At 35.3% G+C, this 16,176-nt stretch overlaps 1 protein-coding gene across 1 annotated transcript in view; it reads right to left on the reverse strand.

Moving 5' to 3' along the window:
• Positions 1-15,324, reverse strand: part of CLSTN2 (calsyntenin 2) — a 267,478-nt gene extending 252,154 nt beyond the window's left edge. The window contains exon 1 of the mRNA XM_034439447.3: positions 14,930-15,324. Within this exon, the coding sequence (XP_034295338.1) occupies positions 14,930-14,993 (64 nt within the window). The 5' untranslated portion in view covers positions 14,994-15,324. The remainder of the gene's footprint in view (positions 1-14,929) is intronic.
• Between the last annotated feature and the right edge of the window lie 852 nt (positions 15,325-16,176).

The following is a 16,176-nucleotide window of genomic DNA, read 5'->3' on the forward strand; positions in this document are numbered from 1 at the left end:
TCATACAACCTGCAGTATTCACACTATGAATCTATTCATGCATCCCTGTGTTTATTGTAATAGATTAGCCATCTAGCATTAAACCATTGTCATAGCAGGTGGCAGAACCTAATCAACCTGATCTCAAAAAGATAAAGTATGTACTTAGTGCTTGGATAGGAAACAAAAATTCAGGGCTGTAGGCTAAACTAGAAAGTAAAGAGAAAGAAAACAAAAATACTAAAGAAGGAAATTACAAAACCATTTCCATATTATTACTAAGAAAAACATGGATATGTTCATGCAGCCATAAGGAGTCAAACTTGACTCAGTGGAAGGTCAGACAGCACCCATAAGTCAACAGAAATTCTACAATAAACTACTAGTGTATCTCAGTATTGCTTTTATTCATTTGATTGATTTCTTATCAGTCAGTCAGGAACAGATAGTATACAGTGCTCCCTCTTCCTACCTATTAGGTAGGTTGGGCTGAGAAACAATGACTGGGCTAAAGTCAGTCAGTGATCTGCCATATTGAAGAGTGAACCAAACCTGGATCTTCCCACTTCTAAATCTAAAAGCTTAACTGCTACATCACACTATTTCCCTTCTGATCTTTTAACAGAAAGGTAAACAATGTAGTATCATCCCAAATAAATTTAGTCAAGTAAATATTTATAGAGTCAGTGGTCAGTTGGGATATAAGAGGTAGTATTAGAGTGTTTTCCTCCATAATGATAGCCCTGGGGAAAATATGTAATTGTGGAGTCTAGTGGAGGTAGGGAAGACCAAAGGGAGCTGAAGGAGCCATGTGAGCATGTGAATTGATAGTGACTGCATAACAACCTTGTCAAAGCAACCATGACTGATCAACCACACTGATCACACCTTGCTGATCACCACAGATAGGACAAAGATCGGAGAAAATTTTGTTCATTTCAGGAGCAAATATAAATGTCAAAACACTTGGGAGCAGGTTGACATACAATGCATGCAAGACATTATAATGTGGCATTAAACATATGCTGGGAATGTGCTTAGATTTGAGACTGGCAGCAAGATGAAAATCAGGATTAATTTAGGATTCATGTATAAGCATGGTGAAGAGCAAGAAGTCAGACAATATGGAGTTGCAGATATATGGATGCGCATTAGCATACTTGTATTGCTAAGAACCAAGGAACAGACATAAAGGGTAGGCAAGGAATGCTGCGGGTTCCTTTTCCTAAGGAGGTACAACTAGTAGGACCAAGAAGGAGGACCTTCTCTGTGGTGGTCTGTCTCTGTAGAACATCATGCCTACAGAAATAAGGTTGGCACCTGCCAACTCTTATAAGATTGGCACCTGACACTCTTTCACAAGGCCGTGATTTACCTGGTATTATATTCTTGCAAGTGTTTTCATTTTACAATTCAGTCCATTCTGAAACTTTTTATAGTTTATATTTAATGGAAAGTCACCTAGAGGATATAGAAATCTCACTTTCTTCTTTAGGGCTTTGTACTGTGGTTTGATTTGTGCACAATGCTAACCTGCAGAAAGATTAAAACTCTATTCTAACCCAAATGCAAGCATATAATACAACAGTTTAGTTATTACATGTAAACAAGCCATTTCATTAGTTTTAAAAAAAGGAGTGAGAGCAACTCAAAAAGCACTCAAGATAAAGAATAATAGGCATAAAATATATGAAAGCACAGCAGTAGTTTCTTTACTTTATGATCGGTTGCATTGTCCAGACATTCTTTGATGATGTCTTGAATCCAGCAAGCAATGTGATCAATGAAATGTAGTAAAATGAGATTAAATCAGGATATCTACTTCAGGGATAGCACCACAACAATGCTAGTGTAAGAAAAATAGCATAACTGAATTTCCCTGCACAGTTTCAGAACCTGGTTATTTGAACTACAAGTCATGCGATTACATTAATTAGGCTAAACATATAAACCAATTAAATTAAGTGGAACTTATCATACTAAGTTTTAAAAATTCATTCAGTACCTTCAATACTTGGAAACAATACAATATCCTGTAAGTGTGAAACATTTTTTATTTAGTTTTAAAAAGCATTGATCTTTTAAAGTTATGAAACTGAAAGAAGAAATTGACCAAAAAGGATTCAAATGTAAGTTCGAATCTCACCAGGCTCAAGGCTGACTCAGCCTTCCATCCTTTCTAAGGTAGGTAAAATGAGGACCCAGTTTGTGGGGGCAATAAGCTGACTTTGTATAAATATACAAAAGTATGAAGGCTATTGCTTAACACATTGTAAACCGCCCTGAGTCTCCGGAGAAGGGCGGAATATAAATCAAATTAAAAAAAAAAGTTCTTTTGAGCATATCACCAATGTGTAGACAAAAAAAAGCAAGCTACAGCACATTTTCCTTGTAAAAAAGACTGAGGAGTTTCCTGAAAAAGCTCACTGCCTATGTACAAATGAGGAACATAAAGAACACTTACAATAGATGATTTCATTATACAAAATAATTTCATCAGTTTTTAGCACCAAACATAGCAGAAAACAACCACTGTGTTTATGCCAGGTTTCGTAGATTTCATACAAAGCTTATTGGGAAAAGTTGCACACAAAACATGCCATTTGAGAAACTAATATACCAATCATCCAGGGATGAAATGCTCTCGGTTTGGACCGGATCATGCAGTCCAGTAGTGATTGTGGTAGGTGGTTTGGAGAACCGGTAGCGATGGTGATGCGAGGCTCCACCCACCCACCCGGATGTCATTACTTCTGGTTTTAACCAGGAAGTAATGTGTTTTTTACCTTCTATACATGTGCAGAAGGTTTTGCACATGCGCAGAGGGTCTGCACATGCATGTGATGCGCACACGCGGTACGTGCACTTCCAAACCGCTAAGGAAGGTAAGTAGATTTCACCCCTGCAATCATCCTCTATTATGCAAGGTACTAAACAAAGAGATTACTAGTAATGATCTGTGTGAGGTTTATATATGAAGACTTTACCAAAATTCCATGATATGAAGAGGAGAAAGGAAATAAATTGAGAAGCTACACAGGCAATCTCCAAAGCAGAGGATATGCATAACTGACAAGTCAAGTCTGAATGCTATCCCTTTTCTTTATGAATTTGCAGATCTGTTATTGCTACAGAAGCATCATCACTGCTAAAAATGGACCATAACAAATGTCTTCTTTTTAGACTTTCCTATGGCAGCAGCAACATGGAAAAAATATAATTAATAAGTATGTAACATCCTCCAGAACACATAAGTAGAAAGAAATAAGGCCAAAAATGATAGCCGCAGAACCAAAATAAAATTAAGGTGACCTATAATTGGTACAGGAAACAAAAATTACAGTTACAGTAGTTTCAATAATGAATGTGTTTTAAACATCACTGTTTCAATAACAGGGCAGCATAGCTCATTGGTATTTTGGATTATCTAGAAACATAAAGGTCCTTAATCATCCCTTGACTTCTTAAAATAGCCACATTTTTTTTTTTGAGATTATACAGCAGCTTTGAAATAATGTTGGACGAGAAGAAGTAATGAATTGGCTAACCTAGGGATGCCTCCACAAATATCCAGTCAACATCCCACATACTCATCATTATGAATTGAGCCATATGAATATCTATGGCTGATAAATAGAATATATTTTATATAAAAATTATACAATTGTTTCATGCTATTCTAATAGGTGTTTGTTTGCAATATTCAAGATCGATTCCTTATTTGCAAGAGTCCAAAGAACAAAACAATAGCCATATATCCCCCAAATACATTAGCTTTCGTTCACTACCTTTTAGCAATTAAAATTATTATGGCTCCAGTTATAGCTCTCCAGACTCTTTAGTATATCAGGCTGAACAACTCAAACTTATTCAAGATTAAAGTCATGATATAATATTGAACAAAATACTATTTGCAATTAACTGGAAAGTCATTGGATTAAATATGCTTGCTAGCTTTCCACGCATTACAATTTTTTCTCCCCAAGAAGTCCTTCATTCTGATGCTACATGATATCTGCTGTAGCAGGCTTCTTACATATTCCGTTCTCATTTACCTATGGCACTATTATTCCAAAGATGGTAACTGTTAAAATACAGGCATCATATTTTCTCTACCACACATAATCCATTAATCCTTTCACTTCAAATTCTGTGCCTTGTTTTATTTATTTCACCCACAACATAGAACAGTTGCAGGATTGCTTATGATACTGTAATTAGAAATATAAAAATATTTCTGTTAAATGTCAAATGCTAAAATTGCTTCCTTGTATCATTAGACAGCAGGGTATAACTGTTATTTACTGTTGACTCTTATAATGCATTCTTCTTCCAGACTCAGAAATTCAAGTGCTGAATCATTCTCTTACTAGTATATATCATTTCTTCGTGGCTCCAGTCAAGGTTTCCCATCCTTTTTTTAAACATTGAAAAGAATCTTTTAAATGAATGAAAATGCTTGCATCCAAGCAGCTTGAAAGGAAGCCTCTCACATCCATGTATGGAGATCCTGATTATGTCTGGCTTGCAACTGCTTTATCTATATCAGTAACATACTTTAGCCCATAATCTAAATCAGAATCTTTCTAAAAAAACAAGATGATGTTGCTTAATTTAAGTCTATAATTATACATACCATAGAAATATCAGTATTAGTACAATTCTGGTTGTGCATTAATTTTTATCAGTTAAATAATTATGATTCACTTTTTCCTACTGCATACATTGTAGTTTATTATTTATAAACTGTCAATGTGTCCATACATACTGATATTTAAGTTTTTCTGTATCAGTTTTAAAAGTATCTTGGATGTTACTTTTGTATTTCAACAGCCAGCACAGCATTGTTCTCTCTATCCAACTAAGATTTCATCAGTTTTCTATGAATTCTAGATAGATTACCTAATTGACATGAAACGTAACATCCTGCAGAGAATTTCATCAAATATTGATTTGCATTCAATCAAAAATTTATTGTTTTCTTGTCTATAAGAGAGGTCAAATTAATGATACGTATCCAAATATCCAATTTTTAGTAGATGGATGATGCTACTAAATGTTATAGTTTATTGATACCAATCAAGATTATCATAAATAAATAACATGTGGATTCCAGTGCTGCATTCATTAACCATGTTCATATTTAAATTCTATTTTTATTTACCTTAATGTATATCATCAATGTAATAATAATGCATCATCTATACCAAATCATTATGCTAATTTAAAATTTTACAGTTCTCAATAGTGTTTAAATACAATAAAGTTAAATATAATTTATCCATACCATATGATAATTGTTGGTTATGGGGCTCAATGATATGTATTCCCTATCCGGTCTTTCAGGCAGCTACAGGTAGTCCTCGACTTACAACCATTCATTTATTGAAGTTCAAAGTTACAACAGAACTAAAAAAAAAAAATGACTTACGATCATTTTCCACTCCTATAACCATTGCAGCATCTCTGTGGTCATGTGATCAAAATTGAATGGCAACTTGTATATTTTTATGGCAGTTCCCATGTTCTGGAGTCATGTGACCACCTTTTGCAACCTTCTGACAAGGAAAGTCAATGGAAAAGGCAGATCCACTTAAGAACCATGTTACTAACTTAAAAATTGCAATGGTTCACTTAACAACTGTGGCAAGAAAGGTCATGAAATGGGGCAAAAATCACATAACTGTTTTGCTTAGCAACAGGAATTTTGGCTCAATGGTGGTTGTAAGTGCTAATTTAAAATACTAGGTGTTCTTTGCATGTGTACCAATTTGTTCTTAAGACACCTAATTTATTATGCTGTATTAGTAATAGAACGAATACAGGGATTCTTGGTTTGATATGTTATAGACATAACTCCTCCATTAGCAAGAGGGCTGATCATAACATTCCCTACATTAGTTATAACTACCATGCAATATTGGGTAGATTGTGCTATAAAGCATTGAATAAAACAAAGTAAAAGAATCTTCAAAGCCTTCTAAAAACCTTCTTCTTCTAACAAAGAAAAGTGAACAAAATGGACTAATATTAGGATTATTCCATATAATAGACTGCTAATTGTAATCTAGCTGGCCATTTCAGTTTCATATATGAAATATCATATAACAATGTGTTTTTATTTTTTTTTAAAAGGGTATAGAGCATAGCAATTATTCATTAGGAGAAAAGTATTATTTTAAGATCCTATCACTACACTTCTATTTGCTGCTGCCAACTATTTTATGTAGCATTCGGGTACAGTTTTATTAAAGTTATTTTTATTGTTAGTAAACTGAATAAAAATCCAAACACTGTTTTCATATGAGTAACAAACATATAAATTATTACATATTTTTAAATGATAACTGCTATTATTTATTTCCTGATACTTATATGCTGGTCTACTCCAACAGGATATACTTAAAAATAAAAACCTGAACTATGCTTAAGCTCCAAATGTACAAATACAATAGAAATGCAGACATTCTAAATTCCTTGCAAAGATTGTATATATAAAATGTCTGCTGTATAGGACCCAAGTTATATTTGTTACAGATAATTTCCAGTCACAAATCAGAAGTATTTATAAATTTGATCCAGGGATGAATTTAGACTACCATATCCAACAGAAGCCCATGATTGTCATTCTGTCACTCCAACCCATCCCCAAAGTCTGTAAATAGTTTGCCAGGCAAAGGTCATTTTTCTAAAAGCAGTAGAGCTAAGAACATCTGCTCTCTAATGAGGTTTCTAAAAATTTAGATATATGTATGTATAAACAGCCAGACACCTGTTGAGTTTAAACTGAGAAAACAATCCTAATTCAAATGATGTATAAAAAGATGGGCAAGATAGATACAACACACACACACAGACACAGACACAGACACACACACACACCACGCACAAAGACAATATGGAAGTAGGAAAAGACTGGCATTATTCGAACATGTTTGTACCAGAATAAAGTTTGTAAATTAAGCACAGGTTTTAAACTTATCTTTAATGTGGAATTAATTCACAAGTTTTCTGATGTTGACTATATTAGATGCCTAGAAGAAAGAAAATCAAGATCTACATAGAATAGAATTGATTGGACACACAAGAAATTTGTCTTGGTGCATACGCTCTCGGTGTACATAAAAGAAAAGATACATTTGTCAAGGATCATAAGGTACAACATTTGATGATAGTCATAGGGAACAAATAAGCAATCAAATCATATTAGGAAACAGTCAATATAAATCTTAAGGATACCAGCAACAAGGTTACAGTCATAAGTGGGAGAAGATGGGTGATAGGAATGATGAGAAGATTAATAGTAATGCAGAATTAGTAACTAGTTTGACAGTGTTGAGGGAATAGTTATTTCTGTACTAAAGTCTTGTTCTTATCTTCACTAGTTTTATGGACCGTTTAAATAATACAGATTTCCATAAATAGTGCATCATGTATCATACTGCAGAATTTTTACATTTTGATTCACCGTAATGAATTAGATGATATTAACACAATCATTAAATTCTACTTCCTTTTTGGAAGAATGAGAATGGTATGTTACCATTCAAATTCAGTTGCTACAGATATCTTGACTCTGTTTTCTTTAAAACTCATCTCTAAATAAGATGCTATTCAGCTGTCCCATAAATAGCACTGGCTTCTACCCTATATTTAACTCCAGCAGTATTTCTGAAAAGGACAATAAATCAACCTTTTCTGCAAGCTATCTTAACTTATTCTACCTATCTATCTCTTGAAGCCATGAATGTTCTGTATACAATTTTGCTGACACAAACTTTGCTCCTATATTTTCTAAGTTTCAAAAAGTTTGCTTACAATGTAGTTTATGATTAAGTAAAGAAATAATTGGGGTATTTGCCAATGGTCATTCCATATAGTACCTTTTGAAAACATAAAATTATCCAGTATAAAAGGTCTGTTTATATTTTATACCTGCTGATATACTGTTGCAAACTGTAACACCATTTGTATTTCTCAAAAGAGCTTATTTCAGTCACTATACAGCATGGAAATACAGAGACTGAAATAACTATTTTGTGTATTGTCTATGCTGAAAACAATTTTACGTTTTCAGAAGCTCGGGACAAATTAGGGCATATCTTTTTGTTTTGCGTTTGTGCGTTTTGAACCCAGGCTATTGAAATTTGAAACATACATTAACCCAAAAAATTTCAGACATAAATTTTATCCTTATTGCCATTGGCTGGATTTAGCTGAGAACAGAGGGTAACATGTTTAAGCATATATTAAGAGACTGAGAAAACAATTATGGACACAATAAAAACACTGACACAAACTACTACCTAAGATTTTTATAAGAAGGGATTTGAAAATATTGATAAAATTAAAATCAAATGGTTACTATAAAGGTTTTTCTGTATATTTTTGTTTTATTTATATAATTTAAGTTGAAATTTCTGAATGTGAGGATTTTTAGGACAGTGCAAAAGTATGAAATATTAAGAATTATTTGATTGATTAATAAATGAAAGTATGACGCATTAAGAAGCCTTCAGTCAATCAGAAATATGCATTTTTCCTACTATTATGTTGTTTGTTGTGTTTTGGAAATGATTCCCTAGCACACTTTTCTGAAGGCTGGATGTTAATGAGCAGTCAGTATGGACTATCATCCTACTTTATTTTTGCATCAATATAATAACAAAATTAAGGGACAGAGAGGCTTTTTCAAATTCCCATTGTTTTCTATGTTAGAAAACCTGAAGCATTTTAAAAGTTGCCTCCTAGGTTACACTTGAATGTCCCAACATGAAGTTCCAAGTACAAATTAAACCTTTTTTCCCAATTTTTCATCTCCCTAAAGTAAAAGGTATTTTTGTTCTTTGACCTTAGAGAGAACTGCATTATAGTGATGAGAAAGCCAAAGTGATATTGAGGGGAAAAGCTTCCCTTAGAAAAGGGGTCTTTTCACAAGTCGTCCTCACTTTTCAGAAGCATTGCAGAATCCAGAGTTGATCCTTCCCTTTTCAGAAACCGTAATAAAAAAAGACAAGTGATAAGCATGATAACACTGACTTGCAAGGCAAAAAATAACATAAATAGGAGAAAAACCTAAACTTAGAGCATATTAAAATATGCATTATATACTGAAAAGCAATTTTGACAGTTATACACTGTTAAAATCACTATGGATGTTTTTGATTATGTCATATCTGCTTAAATATAAATATAAAGCAGCTCTGGTTGTCCTTAGTGATTCTAATGATTCTACTCAGCATTCTTGAACAGACAAAATTTATGAGATGCTAATACCCAGCTTGGCAGCACTTTTAACGTATTTTATAAATGAAATTGAGTTCAGGTAAGCGTTAAAGTGGATTTGTTTGCTAGTAACTATCTGATCCATTTCAAGGGTCTTTTTAGGTGGCTCCAGGCTGAATTGCTACAGAAATCTACCAAACCAATGGGATGCAAAAATAAAGCTCTGTCTAAAAGTCTGTGGAAAGAAGATGAATAGTTACAGAGTCTATGGGAGGAGGGTCTCAACTGGAACATCCATCTTCACAAAATTACACAGTTCTCTTCTTTCTATGCTCTCCTAGTTCATTAGTGTTCTTACAATGTTACACTGGGCAGTTGCTAAAATAACATTTGAATGCTTTTAGTTCTCTATTTAATGTTGTTTTCATTATGAACCAACAATTAATTTAAAAAATCCATAGATATTGATCTCTAATCTGATCTATAACAACACATTCTCAAGTCAATATTTTGCTAAGGGGAAAAATATATAGAGAGAGATTAAATGATATTTGTTTCAATACTAAAGTTACTGTTTTAAAAAATGCATAATCTTAAATTGCACCATGTTTTACAGTTTTACCAAGAAAAAAAATCCAATCAAGTTTGTTATTAAGGCTTATTTTACTAAGTATTTTATCAGGATAGCACTATCTATTACTACCCTAAGTAAAACCACCCACACAACACAAACATGGCCAAGTGCTGTAGTGATTAAGAATCTGGATTAGGAGTTATAGATCTTCCTTGGGCACAGAAGCTGGCTGATTGTTTGCAAACCAGCAATTTTTTCTCAGCACTAGAACGAGTAGTTGAAAAACACCTGCCTACTATCCTCCTCTAGATCAGCATGATAGATAGCAGAAATGTAACCTTTAGTGAAAAGACTTTCATCCTGAAATGGGCTGATTAATGTTGAAGTGTGTATGTGTATTGTATGCATAAATAGCAAAGGCAGACACAAGTTAAAATAATAAACAATAATTATGGGATCCCAAATATTTAAGCCACCTTGGAGGCTGACACATTGTATCGATACAAAACAAAGAATCAAGACAATAATCATATTGGATGTATCGGATGTCCTCCATTGTTCAGTGACTTCTAGAAGCTTTCTTGCAGCATAATTCAAAACAGAGAACAGGATTCATATCACAAGGTTACACATCTCTGGCATAAAAATATTTATTGTACATAAAAAGTATGTACAGGAAAATAATTGCATATGTGCAAGAACATAAGGGTCAGGAACATAATTTTTCTGGATATATATATATATATATATATATATATCTTTAGCTTCTATGATAGAAGACACAGGTAGTCCCTGACTTACAAGCATTGATTTAGTGACCATTTCAAAGTTACAACAGCACTGAAAAAAGTGATTTACAACCGCTCCTCATAGCATCTCCACAGTCACGTGACTTAAATTTTGACATTTGACAAGCAGCATATGTTTATGACAGTTGTAGTGTTGTCCCCGGGTCATGTGATCACCATTTGTGAGCTCCCCACTTCCCCCATCCCTATCTCAGTCAGCTTCCGGAAAGAAAAGTCAATGGGTAAAACTGCATTCCCTTAATGTTCATATCATTCACTTAACAACTGCAGTGATTCACTTAACTGTGACAAAAAAGGTTATAAAAATAGGCATGACTCATTTAACAAATATCTTGCTTAGCAACAGAAATTCTGGCCCCAATTGTGGTTGTATATCAAGGACTACCTTTACTGGCATAAGATAATATATTGTTTGATTACAATGCAGCATCAAGTAATGAAAAATAGAAAAGAAGCCATATAAAGAGCTATAACTGCTCCCTGTATATTTTATTAGCAAGATTATTTAGTGTCCAGTGCTAATATTCAATGGATTTACAAGTCATGTTAGAAATCCTCTCACAAACCAGCCAAACTCATCAAGCATTGCTTTCTTAAGATTTTTTTTTAATGGACACTGTATAAAACTGTTTGCAAACTTTGTTCATTGACAGTAACAATTACGTCTATTAACCTAATGAAACTATTTGAAATATTCCAGGACTAGATGCTTCTGAATAACCAATGTTGTTGTAAATATATTATTGATTACATTACCAAGATCTGTTATCACTTTAATACTCTATTTCTCAGTATCATCAAATGTAACAGATAGCAACATCAATCATAATTTTAGAGAACTTCAACTGCACATTTCACAGTCATTCTAATATCAATAATGTTTTGCATATAAATTACACTATGGACATGAGAAAATGGAGGAGCAGAACACAGGTACATCTTCTAGCTAATTGTATTAAACTGATTGGAATATTCATCATATTACTCAAGATCTTAAATTTATATGTCAATTTACAATATAATGTATTAGAACTTTTGAACGATCTTTTAAAATAAAAAAGTAAGATTACAGAAGAAGTTTTGCAGCATTGACACTATAACTCTAATAGATTTTCTCAAAAACAAAATGCCCATATAAGTGGCATTTCCTATATTTCTAACACTACAGAAAAAGATTAGATTCAAAGGATAAAATGTGATTTGAGGCATGAACAAGCATGCGCATGACATCTGATGGGACCAAATTAAATGTATCTCTTTTCAGGATTGAACATCAGCTCTGCAGTGTAGCATAAACCTAGGAAAAGATGTACCAGTAGTTTCTTTAAGACATTCCCAACAATAGATATATCCATGTCCCAAATCATATTTAAGCTCTCAAATCCAGAACTCTGCAGTGTCCTACTAAAGAACACCAAACATATTCAACCTAAAGGACATATTAAAATAAAAGGCAAAAAGATTAATGAGATCTAAAGAAAAACCAGATGACTGAAGTAGATATATTACAATAGTTTAATTTTCTCAACATTTGATACCCCGATTATAAATCTTTGCATATAATAGCATTATTTTATCCATGTATAGAGTTTGATTTTTTAAAAATAGGTAGCCTCAGATTTGGAACATCATATGTACTTATCATGGTATTTTATCTTGGTGCAACAATACCTGAAATTCACTGTTGAAGACATTCTTTCCATTTTTATTTCTTTTCTAAATAATTTGAAACATTAACCATGGAGCTTGGCATTCACAGGTATTATTTCAGAGGATTTATTTTTTTTTTATTTGATTTATATGCCGCCCTTCTCCGGAGACTCAGAGCGGCTTACAATGCGTTAAGCAATACTAAACTTACAATGCATTAAGGAATTACTAAGAAGCTGAAGTACAATGCCTATTTATAAGCATGATGCATGATGTCTTTTATTACATTCAGCCATTCCCTTTGAAATAATGCATCCTAAAACAAAATTACTCACTTTTCAACTATATACAGATACAACAAAAGCAATAAGAGATAGAGTTTATGCTAGCTGCAGAACCTCATATTAACATATCCAATATCAAAAATGACTTTAAAACTTAATTGAATTTCCTATATTTTTATAGTTTTTTCTAAAAAAAACCCTTTTCATATCAAATATTGAACATGTAAAATTGTTGAAGTCAAAAGATGCACTTTGCAGCCCCCCTGTGGTAAAGCAGAATTTGGAACTCTTGATACAATTCAGATATACCAGGGGTTAAATTGTTGTAACACTTTTCAGATGCCTATAAACTAAACTCAAGAATTTGCCACAGAAACTCAATGGATTGGGATTTAATGAAGAGCAATAAATGGATACTCAGCTATAACAGTATATTTCAACATATCCCCACCACTACTGTTGTTTATGCTCAGCTCAAACTTCATGCAAATTACGTAAAGTTTGACTAATAGTAAATCAAACTGACCTTTTAATATCAAATATTTTGGTTTTTAAGTCTGCAAAACATTTCTTTTTATTTTTTTGAAAATGTTACCTCTGGATGTCAGTGATGAATATAAACTTTGTTTTTCAAAACCCAACAATTTATTTCATACAAGAAAATATTTTCAAATCAACTGCTTTTCTATTTTTGCTTATCTCAGAACAGTCAATGAGCAGTTACAGGTAGTCCTCGACTTGCAACAGTTCATTTAGTGACCATTCAAAGTTACAATGGCATTGAAAACAGTGACTTACGAGCGTTTTTCACACAACCATTGCAGTGTCCCCATGGTCACGTGATCAAAATTCAGATGCTTGTCAACTGACTCATATTTATGACGGTTGTAGTAGCCCAGATTCATGTGATCACGTTTTGCAATCTTCTGACAAGCAGTCAAAGAGCAAGTCAAATTCACTTAACAATCATATTATTAATTTACGGTAACTGCAGTGATTCACTTAAAACTTTGGCAAGAAAGGTTGTAAAATGGTGCAAAATTCACTTAACAACTGTCTTATTTAGCAACAGAAATTTTAGGCTCAATTGTGGTTGTAAGTCGAGGACCACCTCTACTTCATAGTCTAAAACTAGAGAAAAGGATGTCAAATAACAGGTATATATCAAAGCAATTCACAGACATCAAGATGATTTGTAGTTCTCCAAAGCAAATTTGGTAATATTAAAAGCAGAAAACATTAATGCATAACATCCAAATAAATCTATGAATAGTGTCATCATCATCACATAGGGAATACATATTTCATCATATAGGGAATACAGGAAGACTCTAGGGATTATCCAAAGAGCTTTATGCCACAGAAACTATGACTCTTTTCTCAACCCAATATATTCTGGAAAATGGCTGTCTTTTAAGGGAACAGATATCAAAACTTCCACAAAATGTTTCAAGGGGCTTTACCCTGAATTAGAAACAATGAAGTGCCAAAGTAGTTCTGTAACTGAGCAATCCCTGCAAATAAATAAATGCATTTATTTGCTAGAAAATTTAAACAGACATCAAAAAATATTTTAAACTTCACTTATGCAACAAGTTATATATTTAAACAAAAATCTTCAGGTGTTCTTTTCGGGAAAACGCCACAGGTCTTGTAATATTATCCAGCCAATACGGTCTTCAGGATAAATTAACCTCTTACAAGGCAAACAATCATTTTACCCCTAGTTTAATTGTTGTCTTCAATCTTCTGACGGCGTAAATTTACAACCACCGGCAGCCAAGTCATCGGTTGAAAGGACAAGAAGCGAGCATCCCTGGGTGCATCGGGCTGGAAGGTGAATCGCCTTCCAGATGCTTAATCTTCCCAGGCGCTAAACAGCAACCCAAGCGCGGCAGTGCAGCACGCATATCTAATTCATCCCTAAAACTCCACTCGCTTCTCTCACGGCACCTCAAACTTTCCGGTGACTCTTAAAATCTCCAGGACTGAGGCAGGTCGAAGAAGTCCCTTTTCCCCTTTCTCTCCCCGACCTGAACAGCTCCTCCATCTCCCACAGCAGGAGCGAATAGCCAGGAACCTCTTTCCGCCAGTTCTAAGGAGCGCGCAGAAGACTGCCTCAAAACAATTGGGGGGGGGGACACCAAAAACTAGCCCGCCTCGTTAAAACCCCGCGACTGTGCTACATTATACACCACCGAGAACCCCCAACGCCCAAGACAGGCAGACACAACAATTCCGCCCCCCCCTCCCACCTCGCTACCACCACCCCAGGCGCCAGCGCCTTTAGTGACTGGGAGAGTTGTCCCCGCGGCTCTCGCGCAAATACAAACGAGGCGGCGCCCCTTCCACCTGCGTAGCTTCCCCTGCTTTCCCCTTTTTAAAAAAACAAAAAAAACTTCACCTACCTTTGGTGGCGAGAAGGCTGCCGACCCCCAAAAAGAGCAGCGCCCACTCTCGGCATTGCTTCATCCTCTCCGAGCCCCCCCGCCCCCGCCCCGAGCAACAAGAACGTGCCTTATTTTCGGGGGACTATTTTTGCAGCAGCAGCAGCAGCAGCAGCAGCAGCCGTCCTTTAGAAGCGGCTCGGAGATGCGCTCCCTCAACCCGTTCGAGGCTTGGCGACAGCGGAAAGAGCCAAGAGCCAAAAAAAGCAGCTCGAACAGCTGTGGCGGCGTCTGCAATTATTATGATTACTGCTACTACTGCGGCTGCCGCTGCTGCTCAGTCATTCGCAGGCTGTACTGCCAGGACCGGAGCAGCTCTCCAGCTTTCACCGCGGGACTGCTGCAACGTCACTGGGAGGAGAGGCGTGAATATTCATGAGGAAAGAGAGGCGGGAGGGGAAATAGACGCTCCGTTGGAAGGAAGCTCACCCGGTCTGTTTCCTTTCGAAGCGCGCGGGAATTGTGCGGTCCGCTTTAGGCACGAGTCCTTGTCAGAAGGCGCCAGCCTAAAGGGAGGCAGTTGTGATTTCTGAAGCTTGTCTCGTGAACCCTGAGAAAGAAAAGCAGTATTGCTGGTTTTACTCATTGCTTGGGCATCTTCGCTGTGTACTGCAGCAACGCAAAGATTTGGGCTTTGGTACTTTTAGAAAGCTCCGACACTTTCCAAGCCTAAATAAGGACCACGGAAAGCTCTTCTTGCTCCCGAAGTTACGCCTCAGGGGGCCGCAGCGTTCAATCTAGACTCTAGAGAGCCAGATTCTCCTAGGCCAATCAGAGAAAATGGTGTGGGGTGTCAAGTAACCAGAGCCAGTGACCCAGTCTTCTTCATCAGAAATTGGTAAAACCATTGGGCAACCCTAATCTAGCTTCAAGCACATTATAGTTTTGAGTTTAGCTTTGGAAAAAAGAAAGGGAAAGCTCTGTTCTTGATGTGAAGAATACATTTTCTCGTTATTGGTTGTCTCCTGCATTACCACACTTTAAAGATTATGGATTTTCTTCCTGGAAAAGGCTGGGTTTGCAAGCTGATCAACATTTCAGTGAGGAATTACAGAATACGATCATCAAATTGCATATGATACAAAGACAATCAAGATTCAGGATAATTTTGACAAGCTGGGGCATTGGGCAGAAGATTTCAACATGGACAGAAATCCTTATTTTTTATTAGGAAAAATCTGAGGCAAGGGTATAGGAAATTGAAAACT

Source organism: Pantherophis guttatus, chromosome 6, assembly GCF_059756535.1.
Source record: "Pantherophis guttatus breed Tessera chromosome 6, ASM5975653v1, whole genome shotgun sequence".
In the NCBI taxonomy this organism is placed as follows: domain Eukaryota; kingdom Metazoa; phylum Chordata; class Lepidosauria; order Squamata; family Colubridae; genus Pantherophis; species Pantherophis guttatus.